The 13189-nt window shown below is 30.3% G+C and overlaps 2 protein-coding genes across 2 annotated transcripts in view; one reads left to right on the top strand and one right to left on the bottom strand.

Annotated features, from left to right (window-relative positions):
- Window positions 1-1828: 1828 nt before the first annotated feature.
- RpS13 (ribosomal protein S13) lies at window positions 1829-7665 on the bottom strand. The gene is made up of 3 exons (XM_072537444.1): window positions 7508-7665; window positions 7110-7237; window positions 1829-2180 (listed from the first exon to the last, which is right to left on the bottom strand). The coding sequence occupies exons 1-3, from the start codon at window positions 7528-7530 to the stop codon at window positions 1876-1878; spliced, it is 456 nt and encodes a 151-aa protein (XP_072393545.1). The 5' UTR covers window positions 7531-7665; the 3' UTR covers window positions 1829-1875.
- A 1708-nt stretch (window positions 7666-9373) lies between these two features.
- LOC140445434 (uncharacterized) overlaps window positions 9374-13189 on the top strand; it is a 31755-nt gene continuing 27939 nt past the window's right edge. Inside the window, exon 1 of the mRNA XM_072537446.1 lies at window positions 9374-9580. Coding sequence (XP_072393547.1) covers window positions 9502-9580 — 79 coding nt within the window. The 5' untranslated portion in view covers window positions 9374-9501. The remainder of the gene's footprint in view (window positions 9581-13189) is intronic.

Here is a 13189-nt window from a genome sequence, read left to right on the forward strand (position 1 = left end):
TATATATATATATATATATATATATATATATATATATATATATATATATATATATATATATATATACATATATATATATATATATATATATATATATATATATATATACATATATATATATATATATATATATATATATATACATATATATATATATATATATATATATATATATATATATATATATATATATATATATATATATATATATATATATATGCCCAGATATCTGAATTGCATCACCTGTTCTATGGGGTTGTTCTCAACCACGAACTTACATCTGAGCGGATCTTTTGCTATTGTCATACATTTAGTTTTGTTGGTAGAAATGTTCATATTTAGTTGGCAGCTTATTTGAAAGAACTGAAAGAGCTGTCTCTGAAGATCATCTTCTGATTCGGCAATAATTGCTGCATCATCTGCGTAACACACCATAATTCTTTTGTTGCCCATTCTGTATCTGAGATATGTTACTTTGTTTATAATTTTGCCCATGAGTAGGTTAAACAAGAAGGGGCTTAAACTGTCGCCTTGTCTAATTCCTCCGCCACAAGTGTAATGTTTATTTGTGTCTAGGAAAGGAGAGGAACTGCTTTTTTACCTTCCACTCAAAATGACTTTGTGTTAGATTTTTTTACGATTCATAAATTTTCGTTTATTTTAATCTTAGATATAAGCTAAATATAAAACAAATAATTATTACTTGTTTCGGTTTATTTTTAAAGCTTTTACATAAAAAATACACATTTTTACCATTTAGCTCAACTACTGTTTGGTACTAATGTACACAAACGTGTACAATAAAATTTTTACATCTGGTGGGGGATTTTTTTTTGTATAATCCCATTTATTTATACCTATTTAACTAAAATTCCACCAAAAAAAATTTTTTCTCTGTCTAATATTTCAGTAGCGAAAGGGTTAACAAAAAATCTGTACCAATTTTTTTCCAACTACATAATGTATAAAGCGTATTTTCAAGGATATCATAAACTATTGCTTCTGCAATTTTAAGAACTCTGTCATTTTTAACTGCTTTAAATGGTCCAGTATCATTCCATCATAATATGTATTTTCTAAAGATGTGAAACAGTTGTATTTATTCATTGTAAAGAAGTTTATTGCGGGCTGCAGTTAAGTTTATTGAGGGTCTGTTTGAAAAGGTATTTATTTATAGCCACGACCCGACCAAAAACGTAAAAAACACGTTTTTGGATCTTATTTTCTCTCTTTAGCTATAGACGGTTATAGTTCAATAGAAATTTCACAGGACATCTAATGTCTCTCGTTCTAAGCGAAACCTCGTAATAACCGTGTTCGTTATAGAGGGAGTATATTGTATATGGAAATCAATAATTTTTGTATATATGTATCCTTTGTAAATAATATTACTTAATATCTCACTTACCACATGTCACTTCTTCAAAATCTTGATCTTATCTGGATATTAGTCTGTTAGGCCACTATGCTGTTTTCCAGAGAAATGGAAATAGTCAAAGGTGGAAAGTAATATAAAGCTGTTAACAAAATTAAAACCTCCAAATGAAGAATGAATAACACATGCAAGAAAAAATTAATCCGATAAAAAAATCTATGACTTGAATTCCTGATATGAGTATGAGATATAGACCACGAAACAGAACACTTTTGGAGAGAACTGATAACTGCTACATAAAACTATTTAAATATTTAATTATTTAGCCATCAGCTCCAGAAAAGCCACACAGACCTTTAATTATTCTGTTAAATCAGTTGTATTAAATATTAAAAATTTCCATAATTAAATATTCAATTACCAAAATTTATACCAATATTGAAATAAAACTAATTGTTTAGTAGAAATTTTTATTTTATAAACTTAACATAAAGCACAATTTAAGCAACCAAAGCAGATGCTGTGCTTGATTCGTACTTCCAGTTGGGTGCCAGCACACTCTTGGTTTTGTAGTACCTAGCCAAACGATGGATACGTGATTCTACCAAAATCAAACGGAATTTGCTGTCCTTGTCTTTTCTGTTACGTTCTAAATGTTTGCGGATAGCTACTGCCTTCTTGATAAGGTAGTATAAATCTTCTGGTAGATCAGGGGCAAGACCCATAGCTTTCATGATACGCAAGATTTTGTTTCCAGAAACAAACCTTACTTGGGCTACACCATATGAATCCCTGAGGATAACACCTAAAACATTAATACTAGTTAAAAACAGAAAAAAATGCATGGATAAATTGCATTATAAATAAATTTGTTTTTTCACATCCTCAAAAGATTTACAGCACAAGAGGTTTACTTCCAATAAATATAATATAAAATATGGATTTACCATTTCATCAGTTAATTTTTTTACAAAGTGCAAAGGAGAGTTTTTTAAGTGACATACAGTGATGTGTTCAGATTTTATTATAGTATCATCAGTATTGAAATATAATTTAAGATTGCAAGCAAGCCATTCAACATAAGCTTTATGGCTACTGGTTGAACTAGGTGTCTAAAGAGTGTAATGAAATGAATACTCAATAGTGTCTAGTCAATTTAAATATAATCAATCAAAGATTTTGTGTACAAGAGGAATGTAAAATACTTATTGTACACTTCTCTAATTCTAGCTTCATACATTTGTCTTTCTACACATATTAATATTAGTTCTAGCTTAAAAAATGACACTTCACCAATAGTAATTTTTTTAGTAAAAATATATGAGTTCATTGTATGTTTTGATTAATTGACAGCTAAGAAGAATATTAGTGTGGCAAGAGTTTTAAAAGAAACTTTTGTTGAAGTTTAGTTTATAGATTCTTGATTTTTTCCGTTTTTCCCCTTTTTTTTCCAAAACTTTTTTGGGGTCTTACAATTGACATTCTCAGCAAAATTCAGTTTGTTCATATGATTTTTAGAGGTCAAATCTCTGACAACTCGAATATAAAGCATGTCATATTTTCTGTAATTTAAAAACTATATTGTCATCATCAATTCGTTAATACATAAATACACAAAACGAATAACACTTATATGGAACAAAGAGAAAATACCAACAAAATGGCACGGAAGTGTAATAATCCCCATCAATAAAAAGGGAGACAAAACCAAGTGCTCTAAAAATGAAAAAGGATGGGAATTCAATAGAACTATCCATAATCTCTTCATATATTTCCGGCAGTGTACTACAGCATTATAAGGGATCAGATGTGGAATGGAATGACAAAACTTTCAGTTCCAAAAAAACTTTCCAGCTTGTTATGTTATGGGTGAATAGCTGTAGATTCGGAGTACAGATAGGTAACAATCTCTTAGAATCTTTCGAAATAAGCAGTGGCCTGAAACAAGGAGATGCGCTGTCATCTCTCCTCTTTAATATCATCCTGGAGAAAGTAGTAAGAGCAGCACAACTTAAAACAGAATTACTGACCGTAAATGGACCAAAATTACTACTAGCGTACACAGATGACATTGACAGAAACACAGTCACCAATGTGAAGGAGACTTTTAATAAATTGGAGGTAGAGGCAAAGAATGCGCATCAACAGACAAAAGGGACGAGCTAGAATAGGGCAAAATGTTACAATAGACCCATATAACTTTGAAAGAGTGGAGAGTTTTAAATATCTCAGAACAACAATCACTGCAGATAACGATATCGCGGAAGACATTAAAGGAAGAATTCAGGCAGCAAACAGATGTATGTACAGCCTCATGGGTGTGAGACATGGACCCTGACCAAAGAAACTGAAAGAAAACTTAGATATTTTGAGAGGAAAATCCTCAGAAGAATCTTTGGGCCTTATCACGACATTAATAGCAACCAATACCGAATGGGAACAAATGCTGAGGTCAAGCAGATGTATGTATAGAGCGAGCGATATAGTCCAAGAGATTAAATCCCAACATTTAAGATGGGCTGGCCATGTCCCTAGACTCCCTAATAACCGCCTTGCCAAGTTAATATGGAAGGAAGCCCCCATAGGAAGAAAACCCTTAGAACATCCACAAATGTGATGGAGAGACAATATATGGTCAGATCAGTGGCGGCCAGTCAGGGTGGCAGTGCCAACCCACACATTTATAGATATAGATTTTTTTAATATTTAATTTAATTAGTGTTTCAGTAATTAATTATCGCAGGTAATAAGTTGATGTCATTTGTTTCTTTGAAATAAAAAAAAATATATGTGAGATAATACAGACTAAATTTTATTCATGGTTTTTAAAAGAATTCGATCAATTCGAGCGTTAAGTAATCCCTGCGCATCGACACTTTTTAAATTAATGACCGAGATCTAGTCGTGCATCCGACTGGTGAATTCTTATACGGGCTCGTTTCGGCAAGTCGATCCCAAGCTTTAAGATTCATCATCATCATTTTGGCTTTACAACCCTGTGTGGGTCCTAGCCTCCCCAAGAATTTTTCTCCAGTCGTCCCTATCCATCGCCTTCCTCCGCCAAGCACGTATTTCCATATTTCTCATGTCTTCATCGATGTTATCTAGGAATCTTGTTCTGGGTCTTCCTCTTCTTCTTTGACCAATAGGTCTATCAAGGAGCGTTTTTCTAGCTGGGTCGGTTTGCTCCATCCGCATAACATGGCCTACCCACCTTAGACGTCCTATCTTTATGTGTTTTACGATATCTGGTTCCTGGTATATCCTATAGAGTTCGAAGTTGTATCGTCTTCTCCAGACACCATTTTCATTTACCGCTCCATAGATGCGCCTTAGTATTTTTCTTTCGAAACATAGCTTTAAGATTTACCTGTAAAAATCAAGGGCATATTAGTCGATAGGCAACTAAATATACATTTCTGCCCATACGCATTTAAACGGTAGGTACGGCAGAATTGAATTTGCCGATGCTTCATTGGTATTGAACGCAAATGAAATGTTATTTCGGGATAAGTACGCGATAGTGCACTGACTGGCTTTCCTGAGAGCGTATCGATCGATTCATTTTGTATTGATTTGTTTTAATGTTTTACTACTGTAATTTTATAAGTAATACAGTGTTAAGTTATCTTTGCCGTAAATAGTTAAAGGGTTTTTTTGATATATTTGAAGTTTTTTCTTTTTTAAAATTAAAGTGTAAACAAATTCAGGTAAATTAACCTAAAAATGAAAGATATGGGAGAAACTGCAGGCACTGATAAATCTGATATTGAAAATTGTTACAAAATGGGTTTTCACCTATTCCATAAAAAGAACAAATTGATATTAAAAATAAGGGGCATCCTTTGTCTAAAATGTCCCGGCTTATAAATATTAGTGCGGGGGGTAAGGAAAGTAATAGATTTTCAGATAATAATTGGTACACCAAGTACTCATGGCTTAACAAAGTGAAATAAAAAACAAACTTTTCTGTTGGCCTTGCATCTTATTTTCGACAAATAGGGCAAACATCAACATTCATGGTGTGAATCTGGTTACTATAATTTAAAGGAATTATTTAGTACTTTACAGAAACATGATATTTCGAAAGATCATACAGCCAGATTATTTGGAAAACAAAATATGTATGTTTCATTGGAAAATGTTCGTGAAAATGCTATTAAACATAACGAAATTGTAAAAAATAATCATGAAGTTTTACATTGTTTAATTTATATCAATTAATTAATAGAATCAATTAGTTACATTTTGAATAACATTGAATATGAGATTCATGAAACCATTTGCTTTTCGCTAGAAGTAGATGAAACTACTGATATATCATGTCATTCACAATTATTATCAATTGTTGTTCGATACGGGTTACTTGGTAATATTTATGAGTTTTTTTAGGTTTTACAGACGTGAGTAACAGCCATAAGGCAGAATATATTTTTGATATCAAAAATAAATTGGCAGGGCAAACTTATGACGAGGCTACTGTGTTGTCCGGTGAATTGAATGGTCTTTAGGCAAAAGTTAAAACTATTGCACTGCAAGCTTTATTTACTCATTGTCATGCGCATATAATAATTTACTTTGCAGGATATGTGTAACAACATTAATTTTGAATGAATTAAAAGTTGTATATGATGATCAAAATATTTTAGGAAGGTGGGATAAGTTGCAAGATATGTATAATTTTATATACTGCAATTCATCATAACAAACTGTTATCGAAATCAATAAATTATTTTCATTAATTCTCTCATTACCATCAACTTCTGTCTCAAATGAAGGGGATTTCTTTTGCCTCAAAAGAATCACAACATATTGTCCAAACACCATGAAACAAGAGAGAATGTCCAGCTTGTCTCAAATGTCAATAGAAACAAAAATTTTAATCTCTCAAAAACTCTAATAAATTTTACGATGACATAATCCATTTCGCTACTTCCAAACAACGTAGACTAGAGTTAATTTATAAACATGTTTAGGTTCTAAATTTGTAGGAAAAAAAAACAAGCGAAAAATCAACAAATCTCATGATATTTGAGCCTTTTTATTAGATGACATACCTATCTGAAGCGATAAAAAACCTGTCGACCCTGTCTCTAAAGCTATGAGCCACCACTGTGTCAGATCTAAGAACAATGGGGCTAACCACTGACCCAACTATTATGGACGACCGTTCAAGATGGAAGCAAGTTGTGCAGTCAGCCAAAACCCACCCCAGGTTGTAGTGCTACGAGAAGAAGAATTCGTTAATTGTCAAAAGTAGACCACACCTAGATCAACCAACACAGTAAAATAAAAATGGATAGGGATACCTCAGCAGATAAGAGAAGGGTATATGAAAACTGACCAAGTAAAAACATACTTTATCCTGAACAAATTACCATCTGTATTTTGCCATTTTAGTTTATTGAATGTTTGTCTACAGTACCAAGAAAAATAAATTTTTCTTGTAAGTAAAAACATACTTTATCCTGGACAAATTACCATTTGTATTTTGCCATTTTACTTTATTCAATGTTTGTCTACAGTAACAAGAAAAATAAATTCTGTTTGTTAAAAATTTATTTGGCAACTCCTCAAAAGGTGGTAAAAGATGGAAAACTCGAACGATAAAGCATGTTATTACTCTTTTATGGGTGCTTGATAGTAAAAAACTTGTTAATGAGAAACTCACTTTAAAATAAAAAGTATCATTTCAGTAAAGTATCTCATAAATAATATGAAGCATAAAAATTACCAATTTGTGATGGAGTCAATCCTTTCTTGCCAAGTTTAAAAATATGGTCTTTTACTTCCTCTGGCGTGACTTTCAACCATGTTGGTACACTCCTTCTGTATGGTAATGCGGACTGGGCAATACCTTTTCTAGAAACAAAAGATAATATCTTACAAACAGCTTCATGTAACTTCAAAAGCTCTACGTTTAATTATATTGAGAACAACTCATTCAAAATTTGTTAATGTATCAATAATAAGTAATACAAATTTCCAATAAATCAAAAAACTTTTTTACCACATGGCAACATAACCTAGAGTGATGTATTTACAAGTTTTATTAAATGTAACTAAAGGCAAATTTTGTTTTATTTTTTAATTCCGTTAGTTCCAAACATGGATTAAATTTTAAAAACATACCCTGGTGCGTGCATACGACCCATGTTGAAAAATTTAAAGTTTTATTTCACCTTACTAACGTTTGCCAAGATGGCTTCACTTAGAAAAAGAACCATAGAATACAGTGTTGCCAGTGCTTTGACGTATAGTCATCTTATCGATTGCAATAAATATTTTTTCTCAATTAATTAAAACTTTCGTAGGTATAAAGGAAGAAAATTAGTAATAAATGAAGTTTGTTATATTTTTAACTGGTGAAAACTCTTTAAAAAAGTCATAATTTAAAAACAATTAATGATATTTATCTTGTATTTAATCTTATTCCCTAAAAGTTAGAAAATTTTATAAGTTGACAACATGCGCAAAGTATGATGGATATTTTGTATAAATCGAATGATTAATCGATTTACCTGTCCAATTGAGTCGAATTTTGGTATTCGTCATTTCCTTAGAAATCCATAGCACAAAATAAGAAACACTATCACAGAATAATAAACAATCAGAATCACTACTATACAACCAAGCACACGTACGCATAGCCAATATTAATGGTAAACAAACTAAATAGTAAATATAATAGAACTTTACGTATTACCGACAATCAACATTTATTTATCTGCACCATATAATAAATAGTTATGTTAAATTATAACAACTGGAATATATTTTTTAAATCAATACTACCCAAAATTTTATGGGTTTAGTATACCCTTCCACTATTTATACTAATTCTTCTTTTTTTAATGAAAGAAGTCTGTATTAAATGTTTATTTAAGCTGTTGTGAACTAGGAACTTTTATGTTGTAAGTTTCCAACTATCAATCTGTCAAAATATGCCAGAGTTGAGCGAATGGATCTTACCAACTATTTCTATACTCGGTTCGCTATTCCCAGTCCTAACTGTCTGGTGAATTTAGTAATTATTTTTTTGCGAAGTTAGTTACTTTTTGACAGACTAAAAGTGGCTGGAAATTACTATACAACCAAGCACACGTACTCATAGCCAATATTATTAGTAAACAAACTAAATAGTAAATAGTAAATAAATAAAATAATAAATACTAAATAGTAAATAAAATAGAACTTTGCGAATTACCGACAATCAATATTTATTTATCTTCATCATATAATAAATAGTTATGTTAAATTATAACAACTAAAATATATTTTTGAAATACATAGTACCCAAAATTTGATGGGTTTAGTATACACTTCCACTATTTAGAATAATTCTTCTTTTTTTAAAGAAAGAAGTCTGCAATAGTAGGATACTTGAGCTATTAATACTGAGAAGTAGGAATTGTTGTGTTGTAGGTTGTAGGTTTCCGACAATGAATCTGTCAAAATATGCCCGAGCTAAGCGAATGGAGTATATCTATCATCTTTATTACTATTACATAGAAGAAAAACAAAATTTTGTTTAATTTACTATTGTTTGTATTTTGAGAACGATTTCCGAAGTGGAAATTGAAACATCAATAAACGTACTTTAACCTTTAATTGTGGCTTATTCCCATTTAAATAGTAATTTCATTACATACATTAAAATGTCACTACTTTATAGTTTTTCAATAATTATATTTATGTTTTTTGAACAGTAACTTCAACCAATTTTATATATTTTATTTTATGGAAAATATTATAAGCAAAATCATTTTACAATTATTATTGTTAGAGAATTTCTATACATGATTTACATTAATGACCTAAAACGGACTTTAAAAGAAATAATCTATACCACCGAACAACGGTTGTTCGGTGTCTATACTGTATATTAAATAAATTACCTTTTGACAGCCTGCAACAGAAGGAAGAAAGGCTCTATGCAAAATTGAGAGAGAGAGAGAGAAAGATGACAGATAAATGACAGATAAAAGTCCGATGTTTTTTCTTTCAAGGTTAGAAGTAGTATAGTAGTTTTGTACATGATGTGTTTTAGGTGGTGCAAAAGTAGTTTCTGCTATTTGGGAAAATTGTTTTAAAACTTATTTTAGAAGGGTATTTCCAATTGAATTATGGAATATAAAGTGAATGATTTTTTTAATGAAATAAACGAAATAGCACCTCCACCATTAAAAGAGGTTCAGGATGAAGGTATTAAAGACATTTTAAAATAAAATATAATTTTAAACTCAAAATTTATTGTTGTGCTCATAGGAATAACTTAATGTTTAGATCTCTATACAAAGCTGATATTTTGAATATTTAGATATTCAGACTGACATACTGTTAAAAAATGTAATTTGTAAAAATAATTACTAACAAAGTCAATCTACCTACCAAAGGTTTACAAGAAGTAAATTATTCTTTAATGATAGGAGTATGTTCTAAACAAAATTGTATAAAAAAATAAATATATGTAACAAACTTTTTTGTGGCAACAAACCTTTGTTAACACTAACTTGTCATTAAAGCTGTTTATAGCTGCAACATACTTTTGGTAGATCTCAAATTAATTTTATTAATTTGAACCTGATTTTTCACCTGAAGCTAAATTTTCCAAATATTTAATTTAAAATAGCTTGATTTAATGACTGTTTTTTAGACATTACTTATGACATAAATTGAAAGAGTTTACAGCAAAACAGTAAAGTTTTTATTAATTGCCCATATTAAAATTCCTTCCCAAAGGAAATTTAGTGATATCCACAGTTCTGACTTCCTAAGTTTCCCTGACAGGAATTCAGTTTCCTTGTGAATTGAAAATGATATCTGTTTTAGTATCCTCAACATATGCTAACTAAGACGCTCAGCTGTTGAATAGCTTAATTCTGCCTTAAAAACAAATTTGTTTCCTATACCATTTTTTCCCTAGTTATCTTTTGATTTTATATTGTGTTAGTTCTTGTGAAATTTTGCACATGTAATCTGTTGCTCTTGATTTTCATAATTTGCTTTTTAGTACTAGTATGTTTATGCTCCATTTTAGAGTTGTCTCATGTTATCATTAACTATATCATTACCAAACTTACATTTATAATGATATTCTACAATCTATTACATCCAATAGCTATTCAGTTATACTCCATTAAGTGGGATTGGTTCAAGACTAATTTCTTTCATATTAGCCAAGTTGTTTATACAGAAATGTCAGGTAGTTTCTATAATTCTATTTTTTATTTCATTAATTTTTTTATTTTATTGTTGTTTACATTTACAAGTGGATACAACAGGTTTGTTTTCTATTTTCCTAATTACCCACTAGTTGTATCTTGTACTGTTAGTTCTTGTTTGGAATTGTTACAGATTTAGTCTGTTGCTGTCCATTTTTATACCTTGTCCTTGAATGTTTCTGTCAATATGTTTAATGTTTTATTGTAGAGTTGCTTCACTTGTGTACTAGCTTTTTTCTCCAAGACATTAACATTATAGTTCTTGAATTGTGCAACTAATGTTTGCAGTGTTAATTTTATATTAGTTGACCACATATTTCACCATGTTTTAATACAATGCTGTGATCCATATTCCTATTATTCATCATTATTGTGTTTCTCTCTCTATTTCTTTTTGGTGGCATCCTAATAATAATTAAACATTATATGAACTGTTTACGGAAGTGTCTATATACATCTCTGATAAACTAATCTTTCCATATTGACCTAATTAATTATTAGTTATAAGGGTTTTATATGAATTATTAACAGTCTATTAATCGAAATAAACTATTAGTGATGATATTACATCACTAAGTTTTATATAGATGTTGATTCTAAACGAACGAAATTATCCATACTTTTGGTAAAAAAGTTTTATAAATAAAAGTACTAGATATTGATATATTGTATATCCTGCAAAAAAAATAGCAAAATGAAGAATAGTGGATAATTGAGTTGGTTTAGAATCAAGAAAACTACAAAACAATGAGAGTAGTCCAGCATTTGACAGTAAAAAATTTATTATTCATGAAAATTTGAGATTAAGCATCTCTTACCATCTGTATAAAAAGTTAAATGTGCCCAGTTTGCTCTTAAAAAGCTAAGAAGTATGTACTGAAATCTGTTTGAATTTAAAGAATAAATATCCCTTTTTTGTGAATTTATTTTATAATGTTTCTAAATGTTTCAATCATTAAAAAAAACTTGTTACAAGCACATTTGTAGAAAAAAATAGTTCTTAATAAGTATAATTATATTAATATCAAAAAAACTTCTACTATAGTCCAGTCGTCAGAGAGTTAAACCCTAAAAATCATACGAACAAGCTGAATTTTGCTGAGAGTATTAATTATGAGACCCAAAAAAAGATGCAAAAAAATTTACCAGTTTACCCCCGAGATTCTCCCTAAAACCCCCTTGTAGGGAACTTAAAAAGCAAAAAAAAAACGATTTACTAAGGTTCTGTGTGCTGTAGAAAAAAATGTTTCAAATAAAAAATGTAGCTGAGATAATTTTAAACAATATTGTTTATTAGCACTTTTTATGTAGAATGAACTTGAGCTTGAAGCGACCATCGATTTTGAATGTCAGTTACGCGGGGGAAATCAATGTTCAATCAAATTTGTATCAGCTTGACAGTAAAAATCCGATATCTTTTGATTCAAGTGTCCTATCGACAAAAGTTAAAATGCGTTTTAAAGATAAATAGTGTAGCTTTCGCGCTAATGTGGCGCGATTTTTGCCTTTTTTTAGGATTATCGTAAGATCAATAGAATTGATCACTTCATTGACCAGTCGTAGTAAAATTTCCATTTTTAGAGATCAATCTTTAAAACCTATGACATGAAATTTCAATTTTGATTTGTGGCAAAAAATATGAGGCATTTGAAATTTAAATAAAAACACAGAATAATGTTTTACATTACAAACGATCGCACGTCACGGGAAATGCCTCCAAGAAGACGATTTTAGGTGTAGTTTATAGCAGAAGGTTGGTTCTTTTAAAAAACGTACAGTTTAATTAAAAAAAAAATCGTTTTAGATCGTTTGTTACGTGAAAGTTTAAATCCAGCGTTTTTTAAGCACATTTCAAATGTTTGTTGCCAAAACTTAACACTAAAATTTTATGTTTACGTTCTGAGTTTATTTGCGGCAAAATACAAAAATTGCATACAAAAGCTGAACTCTTTACCTTTAAAACTCATCTTGATTTTTGTCGATAGGACACTTGAATCAAAATCAAATCAAAAGAATCAAATTTTTACCGTCGAGCTGATACAAGTTTTATTGAACATTAATTTCTCGCGCGTACTGACATTCAAAAACGACAGTCACTTCTAGCGTTGTTTGTGAGAGAACAGTTTATTCTACACAAAAAATGCTTATTTTATTTAAAACATTTTTTTCTACAGCATACAGATTCTTATTAAATACGGTTTTACCCCGTACGAGTTTCAATCCCCCTGGGGGTTTTAGGGGGAAACCGGGAGGTAAAAGTGGTAAACTTAAAAATTAATATTCTTTACAAAATTCAGCTTGTTGATATGATTTTTAGAGGTTCAGTGGCATTTTCGTCTCTGACGACTGGATTTGTACTACAAATTCACCTAATTGGTCTCCTTAATCATTTCTTTCTCCAAGCCCGAACTGTTCTATGAATTCTGCCGATTCTTCCCTACTAATCTTGGCATTTAGATCACCCATAATCAAAGTTAAATCCATTTTGGGAATACTTTTTAAGGTGTTGGATAATTCATTATAGAATACTTCACTTATGTCATCTGGTTTGTCAGCTGTAGGGACATATATCTGGATGACGTTAGTTGTA

The sequence above is a fragment of the Diabrotica undecimpunctata genome, chromosome 7 (assembly GCF_040954645.1).
Source record: "Diabrotica undecimpunctata isolate CICGRU chromosome 7, icDiaUnde3, whole genome shotgun sequence".
In the NCBI taxonomy this organism is placed as follows: domain Eukaryota; kingdom Metazoa; phylum Arthropoda; class Insecta; order Coleoptera; family Chrysomelidae; genus Diabrotica; species Diabrotica undecimpunctata.

Excerpts from the sequence above, each read along its gene's own strand:
- RpS13 (XM_072537444.1), bottom strand. The coding sequence starts at position 7,530 with ATGGGTCGTATGCACGCACCAGG. Across the intron at positions 7,238-7,507 it reads GGTCGTATGCACGCACCAGG|AAAAGGTATTGCCCAGTCCG; the intron begins GTATGTTTTTAA and ends TTTTGTTTCTAG. Across the intron at positions 2,181-7,109 it reads ATTGACTCCATCACAAATTG|GTGTTATCCTCAGGGATTCA; the intron begins GTAATTTTTATG and ends TTAATGTTTTAG.